General features: G+C 38.8%; 1 protein-coding gene across 1 annotated transcript; it reads left to right on the top strand.

Moving 5' to 3' along the window:
* Nucleotides 1-264: 264 nt before the first annotated feature.
* On the top strand, nucleotides 265-8,050 carry LOC104961102 (potassium voltage-gated channel subfamily G member 4-like). Its single transcript, XM_010789321.1, has 3 exons — nucleotides 265-991; nucleotides 2,902-3,744; nucleotides 5,737-8,050. Exons 2-3 carry the CDS (start codon nucleotides 2,986-2,988, stop codon nucleotides 6,580-6,582), a joined length of 1,605 nt encoding a protein of 534 aa, XP_010787623.1. The 5' UTR covers nucleotides 265-991; nucleotides 2,902-2,985; the 3' UTR covers nucleotides 6,583-8,050.
* The last annotated feature ends 250 nt before the right edge of the window (nucleotides 8,051-8,300 follow it).

The raw sequence follows: 8,300 nt of genomic DNA on the forward strand, positions 1-8,300 counted from the left end.
AGTTTCTGAAATAAATTACATACCCCACCTTTAAGTTACTTTGTAGATAGTGATTCATGATAAACAATAGGATCAGCAACCCGAACCCTAACCCTTAGAAATACTTTAGATACACCTGGATTAAATTCACAATAAACTGAAATTAGTTCCAACTTTACCAGCTGGATAAACACATCAACACATTCATGTTTATAACCAAAACATAGTATATATATTATTCTGAAATGGACCAATCTGCATAATGAGTACTTTTACTTTTGAAACTTTAAGAATATTTTAATGCTAATACTTTTGTACTTTCACTTGAGTAATGTCTTGAATAAAGGACCTTTACAGAGTATTCCTGCACTCTGAAATTTCTACTTTTACCTAAGTAGAACATTTGAGTATATCTTCCATCTCTGGTAATAGCCTATCTAACTAGCTTCCCCATACTCTGAGTTGAATCGCCTTAACATTGTTTTTTACAGTGTATAAGAAGAGAAAGCTGGAGATAGCAGGGAGGTGGAGGGAGGGGAGGCGGGTGAAAGAGGTGGGGGAGGAGGAAGTGGAGGAGGAGGAGGAGGAGGAGGGTCCTGCTGTCAAACACAGATGAGAATACAGCGGCAGGTTTAGGGAGGCCACCGCCGTTAGATAATCGCATTTACTCTCTCCTCGCGAGCGGCGGTGACGAATGGAAGCGGAGCGATGATCTGTGGACAGGCAAATCATTTCAATGTAATTTAATCCAACTCCGGAACTGAGGCGACGTGTGCACACCGGGGAGGCTACACAGACAGACGGCAACCCTGCAAACTTCAGAGCGGATCTATAAACTGTAATAATACTTCTTCTTCTGAGCGGAGGTCTGGTTTGATCTACAGTTAGAGCAAATATACAACAAGTATGTCTTAATTAACGAGGAGCCTCTTTGATACAGTGTATAGCAACAGATGAAAACATGCATGGGACAAATAACAGAGACTGAGCCAGAACACCTGCGCACTGTAAGGTGAGTGAATACTACCGTTTTATTTTGAATGCTATATTAGAAGCCAGAAAATAATACTATTTTGTTTACAGTGTAACTTGAGCACGCGATTAGTTAAATAACAGGTGTTCCCCAAAATGACCTGCAGCCAATTTGTGTTTCTAATTAATTCAAACATCAGAGTAAAGACTTTACTCTGCTTTCCAGTGGTACATGTTTTTCCATTGGATTTCATCCTGAACAAAAGTGGTGTCTATCATGATTCGTGAAGATTTTTCGCTTTGGCTTTTTACAATTGTGTATGAATGTTGAGGATAAGGTTGTTGATGTTGGTTGGACAAAACAAACACTTTAAAGTTGTCACATTGGCTTTGTCTAACACTGTTTCTCACTAAATGCAAACCTAACAATCAATCGATAAATGGGGAAAATAATTGTTCCATAAAAAAATACAATAAGTTATTATTCAAAAATACACACATTTATTTGGCAATGGAATTAGAGTTAAAGTTAAATACATAACTTCAAAATTATACTCATGTACTTAGTGAACTTGGTTTGTCTCAACAACTTGACACTCAGCGTTGTATCATAAAGCTTTCAGGGGCCATTACAGTTGATGATGTAGACTAAATATAGCTCCGTCACATGTGCAAAATGTTTGATAGTGCACTTGTAATAGCATTTCGCTTAGGATTCTTTCTTACAAGTTGCAGCATACAAGCTTCAAAAACATTTCAGCAAAAAATCCAGCCATGTATATTGCATATTTATTAGTCAAGGTTTCATAGAACCATTCCTGAGATGACTGCCTCAATGCCAACACAAAGGTTACAATGGCATTTATTTTGTGCCTCTAAAAGCATTGGAAAATAACATTTGAAACAGCAACATCTCTCTCTGGGCTTTCAATTCCTGACGTCCATGCAGGAGAGCTGGAAACTACAGAAATACTGTTATTGTGTATACAGTAGTATGTGCATTCCATTTTGCTGTCAGTATCTCTAAATTATATTTAAAATATAGAAACACTGGAACTCACAATCACAACCATCCCTTTCTAGAATCAGAATAATTGTATTTAACTCCATAATTATCCACAGAAAATGCTTTTAACAGTAATCAATGGAATATATCTTTGGTAGAAATTAGTTCCAATGAAAACTGTTAACAGTAAGGTCAAACTAAAACCAAAGCCACCTGCATAGCTAAATACCACTAGGGTCAGTAAGACATAATGTTTTTGCATCCAAGCAGATGTGTATAACCATAAACTGTAGCCAAATGAGCTACATTTTTGTAGGCCTTGTCGACATAAGAAATGGTGGCCTCTCTGGCTTTTTTACACCACTTTTCACACCGAGCTTGAGAGATTTTGTAAGGTCACTCAGCAGCCATGTGAGGGTTGTCATGAATCAAGGCATGCATTGGTGTGAAGATGACAGGAAAGGGTGTCAGGGCTAAAAGTGGAGTGCTGTGATGTTTTATTTACCAGCATTTCTTTTCGCTTTTTCCTAACCCACATTTCTGGAATATTAGAAGAGCACTTTTTTGTTCTTATTTGAGCTAATTAATACTTTATTCAATCAACAGAATTCCCCTACCTGTGTAAAACTGATAAGATCAATCCGTTGTCCTGGTTTAGCGAGAGGAAACTTATGGGTCAAATGACGTTTACATGGTGGTCTGGGGGATCAACAGCTATATAAAGTTAATGCCATCTGCATATTGATGAAAGTCAATGAATGGTGGCCCAGATTGGAAACATACTGAAAAGCAGGAGACCAAGGACCCAACCTTGCGGTCCTCCATAAATAAAATGTTAGTTTGAGGCTTTGAAAAAAGTTTGTTATTTTATTAAAATAAATATCCATAAGGACTTGATATAAGAAAAAATTACTTTGTATTTTAACTTTTCTTCTTTTTTACAGCTTCTCTGTGGATCATCCTTCTAACCATCCGTGAACTGGAGATACAAATTCTTGCTCCATCCCGTCACACACCCTGAAGCCAACATGCCTATAATCAGCAATGCCAACCACGACTTTAGCACTTTCTCCATTAGCAGCGATGACAGCAGCCTCGACCGCTTTTTTACTGAGATCCCAGAGACTGAAACTATCAAGGGTGTTTACTTCCAGCGAGCCCAGCTGCTTCGTGACCCCAAAGCTTCGTATGTGGTCGACCACACCCTGCAGGTTCTTATCAATGTGGGAGGAAATCGCTACACATTTCCCTGGAGCACCTTGGAGCAGTTCCCACAAAGTCGTCTTGGACGTCTGCGGTCATGTACCACCCCGGAGGACATTGCACGACTCTGCGACGACTATGACGAGACGTGCCAAGAGTACTTCTTTGACCGAAACCCATCAGCCTTCAGGGTCATCCTCAACTTCCTTGCGGCAGGGAAACTCCGTTTGCTTCGAGAACTGTGTGCAGTGTCCCTCCACGATGAGCTTGACTACTGGGGTGTGGACCCAGTCCATATGGAGCGTTGTTGCCGTCGCCGCATGATTACCCGTGTGGAGGAGGTGGCCGAGCGAGAGCGCAAGGAAGAGGAGTGGAGGCAGAAGAGGGTGATGCTGAAGAAAAGCGCTACAGAGGTACAAAAGGGCCATCACAAACTAACCTGGATACTGCGAGAAGTAGTGGAAAACCCTCAGTCGGGGTTGGCTGGGAAGATATTCGCCTGCCTCTCTGTCGTCATGGTGCTGGTCACTGTCATCAGCCTGTGCATCAGCACCATGCCAGACCTCAGAGATGAAGAGTCCAGGGTGCGTATTAAATCTATTAAAACTACAGAATGAGAACTATTAGATGTTTTGTGTCAATGAAATGTACTACTCAGCCCTGGTTCCTTATCAGCACATCACAACAAAAATAATCATCTAGTGTTACTAATGATTACATGTTGACACTAATCACACTAATGGTACAAACTATATAATTAAGTATTGCTAGCCTAATGCATGACTTATAAATAAATTCTTGTCGCTCACTTTTATCCAATGAACCAAAACACAGTCTGTGAGGATTATTGTCTTAAGAAATGTTTGATCGAACCTTAAAGCTGCACTCATGAATAATTATATCTCAATAATGGATCGAATTACTGAGTTATACTTGTAAGAATGAACTCTGCAGACCCTCAGCGTTTGTATTAATATATTTCAGTGGCTTTAAGCTCATTGTTTTTCTGTCCGGCTTCACTGTTTTCATTCACTCCAACCAGTTCATCAGCAGCATTTTTTATATTTTGTATTTTTAGCTAAAATACAAAAACTGATAAGCACCTACAACAGACATTGTTAGAATGTTTAGAAGGAACATTTATAATGACACAATTGTCATAAGATCTTTATTAGGCTGTAATATGTTAATGTTATTTTTACGGGAGGCCAACAAAATTATAATTAATGCCCATTTGAAACATGTGAATTTGAATAGTCACCCAATTAATAATACAAATAAAATGTAATAATCTAAAATGTAATTTGTACTTAAAAATATATATAAATGTATGAAATAGTTTGATTAATGGGAGACAGTTTTAATAGAAAAAATACAGGCACGATTGATAATCAAAGTAAGGGATTTTTGTAAACCTTAAGCGTGGGGCGAAGAGTTGTTGAGAAATGTCTTTTGCCAATGTGACTGTTAAATCACAGATTTCTGATTTGTGTTTGAGTCAACAGAAGCACACAGGCTGTAGAATTGATTGTATAACTAACTGTCATTCTGAAGAGACTGAATTAGCTATTTGATTAAGCTGGAGACGCTAGATTGATTTCTCCCTGATGAGGCCTACAATCAATCACGCAAATCAAGACTCAGACAAATTAAATAATGTTTTGTTCAAGCTGAAACTTGCATAGTGAATTGATGATAGTTGGAATAAACTATCATCTGGGGTTGTGTTTCTAAGCCAAGATTCCTTTTAATTTCTGGAAAGCAGTGTTGTTTTTACATTGGAGCCTGGCAGACACCTACAATGTGAGCCATTTGTTTAAACTTGCTTTAGACAATTTGCTTGACAGGTGGTGATAAAAATGACATAGAGCTGAATGTGTACTTGTCAAAGAAGAAAAATGTTGTGAAGGTTGTGGTAATTTATATAACAATGGCCCCTTGACGTCAATAAGAACTAAACAAGCAGCAACTGCAATATCAGATGTGCTTAAAAAGATACGAGCCTAGACCTTTGAGGCCTGATATGCCTAATGACATTTGCTATTGCTAGGCTCTTATTTATCTTTTTCTTAATATAACTTTCTTCACAAATAATTAACGCCGTTTTTGAGTTGTATACCATTTGCGAAAGAACTCTTGATTAAAACTATTGAATGAAACGTTACCCTTCATGTTTCTCTTGTCAGGAAATAGAAAGAGGCTCATTATTTGCACTCAAAAAACTATAGATCAAGTCATTGATACAAGCATTCCTCATTAGAAAGTCTTGTTTTCTTGTTCCCTGCTATCTTTCAGTCTGCTTCCAAAGTCTCACTGAAATTATCAATAGATTTTTTTTCTCCCACTCAAACGATTGCTAAAAAGTTGGGTCAAAAGTAAAACTAAAAGTTACAATTTTAAAGACTATTTTCAAGGGACAAACCTGGGCAATTAAAGGTGTTTAACGCTCTTTTCATCAGCAGTGTATTTTACCGTAACGTAAAAAGTAAATAGATTTGACTTGATGTGTGACTTTGGTGGTGACCCTTTTATGTTTCCCAGTGTCTTCTTGTCAAAGTTCGTCTCTGTGTCTGCAGGGCGAGTGCTCCCAGAAGTGTCAGAGCATGTTTGTGGTGGAGTCCATCTGTGTGGCGTGGTTTACTTTGGAGTTTGTGATTCGATTCTCCAATGCTCAGAGCAAGCTAAACTTCATTCGTGGACCCCTAAACATCATCGATGCCATTGCCATCCTGCCCTACTATGTCTCCCTGGTTGTTGATGTCAGAGATGTGTCCGAGGAGGATGTCATCATGGGTGTAGGTAGCAGAGGTTACCTGGACAAACTGAGTCTGATCCTGCGCCTGCTGCGGGCGCTGAGGATCCTGTACGTGATGCGGCTGGCTCGCCACTCTTTGGGCCTGCAGACATTAGGGCTAACCATGCAGCGCAGCATTAAGGAATTCAGCCTACTGCTGCTGTTTGTCTGTGTGGCCGTGACCCTGTTCTCACCTCTGGTTCATCTAGCAGAGAGTGAGCTGGCGCCATTTGCCGCCACGTACCCTCAACACAGCTTCAGCAGCATACCGGCTTCCTACTGGTGGGCCATCATCTCTATGACCACGGTGGGGTACGGCGACATGGTGCCACGCAGCATCCCTGGACAGATAGTCGCACTCACAAGCATCCTGAGCGGCATCCTTATCATGGCGTTTCCTGCCACCTCTATCTTCCACACCTTCTCCCGCTCATATCAGGAGCTGAAGCAGGAGTACGAGCGGCTGTGGAAAGAGGAGAGAGGCGAGGAAATAGCTGCTGAGACAGAGGAGAGTTTGTCCAAAATGGAGTTGGCACCAGATGAGTTTAAGTCTATGTTGAAGGAGGAAAATGACGGAGGGATGTTAAGTAGGAGTCACCAATCCACACTTCCAGCAACAGCTTTTTAGTTTGACCAGGAAGAGAGCAATCAGACTCTTTCATTCAGTAATTATGTGTTAGAAATGGTGACACTTGACAACCTACTCTATAAGCACATTTAGACTCTAAAGGACATGGACAGGACAAGGTTATATTGTGGGCAGTGTATTACACTTCTTGTCTGTTCCTATTCATGATTCATGCTTTAATACTTGGCGCTTCAAACAAACTATCTAGCACTTAAGTAGTAAGATTATTAAGCATTCTTTTATAGCAGCAAATACCATACATAAACACTTTACCCTAGTTTTCTGTGTATGCAAATATCGACTTTTATCTTGCGTCAACTATCGTGCACATTTTTTAAATATATATTTATATATATATATATTTGCACTTGTGCACTCATGCTGTTTAACCATACACTGACACAAGGCTTTTTCACTTAGCTTTAGCGATCAGTCATTAGAAGATGTTATACTATCCCTTTAAAAAATCATTGGAGCTTTGTACTGTTACAATCGTATTCAGGACGCTTGTTAGCTTAGCCTGCTAACCTTAGCAATAATTCCTACTTGATGTTAGTTTTCATTCACGTTATTTAAAAAAAGAAAATGAGAGGTTCTGCTACAGTAGCAATACTCATCTGGTCCAATTGTGGTGGCGGAAAATTAACAGAATGATAAAACTAACAACAATAACTCCTTTAATTGTACCAGGGTGGCATAGAAACGAATGGCTACTTCATTCAGATATTATTGCAGATTACTGCTGGTAACCTTAGTGTTAATACAATCGTGAAACAAACTGTGGTTAGCTGGCTAAAACCTTTATAGTTTCTGTCATCGCTTGTAATAAGGAAACAAGCACATTGAACTGTAAATGCTGATATGAAAGGGAATCTATTGCTTTGCTTAATTTGTTTATTAGGTAACAATTAAGCTGGCGAAAACAACATGTTAAATTGTCTTCTGCTGCACATTCCCTCATAATATAGCCTAAGGTTAATTAATAGTGCATATTTTCTGAGATTTTTTCATTCAACAGTCACTTTTTTCAAATCCAATAGAAGCAGAGATGAGAGACAGCTAAATACACTTCATCCAGCTAATAACCTCATAGCTTGCACGTTTTGTTTTTATTTTTTATTTTTATGATCACACTTTTTACCAACTCTAATTCAGGTGTTGGAAGGTCCTTAAAGGCACTATCAAGCTGTATTATTAAGGGACAATGATTTCAATACAAACAACTAATCGTGACCAAAATCTTCACTGTGATAGATAACACAGCACAAGTGTCATGTTTTTGTCAGTAGATTTTTCCGAGGATATCAATTTGCTGCCTGAAAGTAGTATTACAATTCTTAAATGCTGTGGAATATGATGGGAAGCAATGTTTAAGACTTGTATGTATTAGACGTTTAATGTAGAGATTCTTGTCTCTTGCCTCGCTGTTTGTCTATCTTCCAGACACTTTTAAAATCACAATAAACTCTTATGCTTTTTTTTAACTGCCTGAGAGTATGAATGGTGTGTTCACTCTTCATCAAAGTTATGTAAGCTGTATTTGACAAAGAAACCATACTGTAATTCCTTACCATGTAGCACCAGTTAACTTTGGAAAAATAGCTATTACCTTCTGATAAGGACCGATCATCTTTAGATCAAAATACATGATTGGAAAAAAAGTGTAACGTTAATCTTGAAGTTAGCCGGTAGTGAATAAAACAATTAGTCATCTAATT

This window comes from Notothenia coriiceps, unplaced genomic scaffold, assembly GCF_000735185.1.
Source record: "Notothenia coriiceps isolate Sejong01 unplaced genomic scaffold, NC01 NC01_scaffold00032789, whole genome shotgun sequence".
In the NCBI taxonomy this organism is placed as follows: Eukaryota; Metazoa; Chordata; class Actinopteri; order Perciformes; family Nototheniidae; genus Notothenia; species Notothenia coriiceps.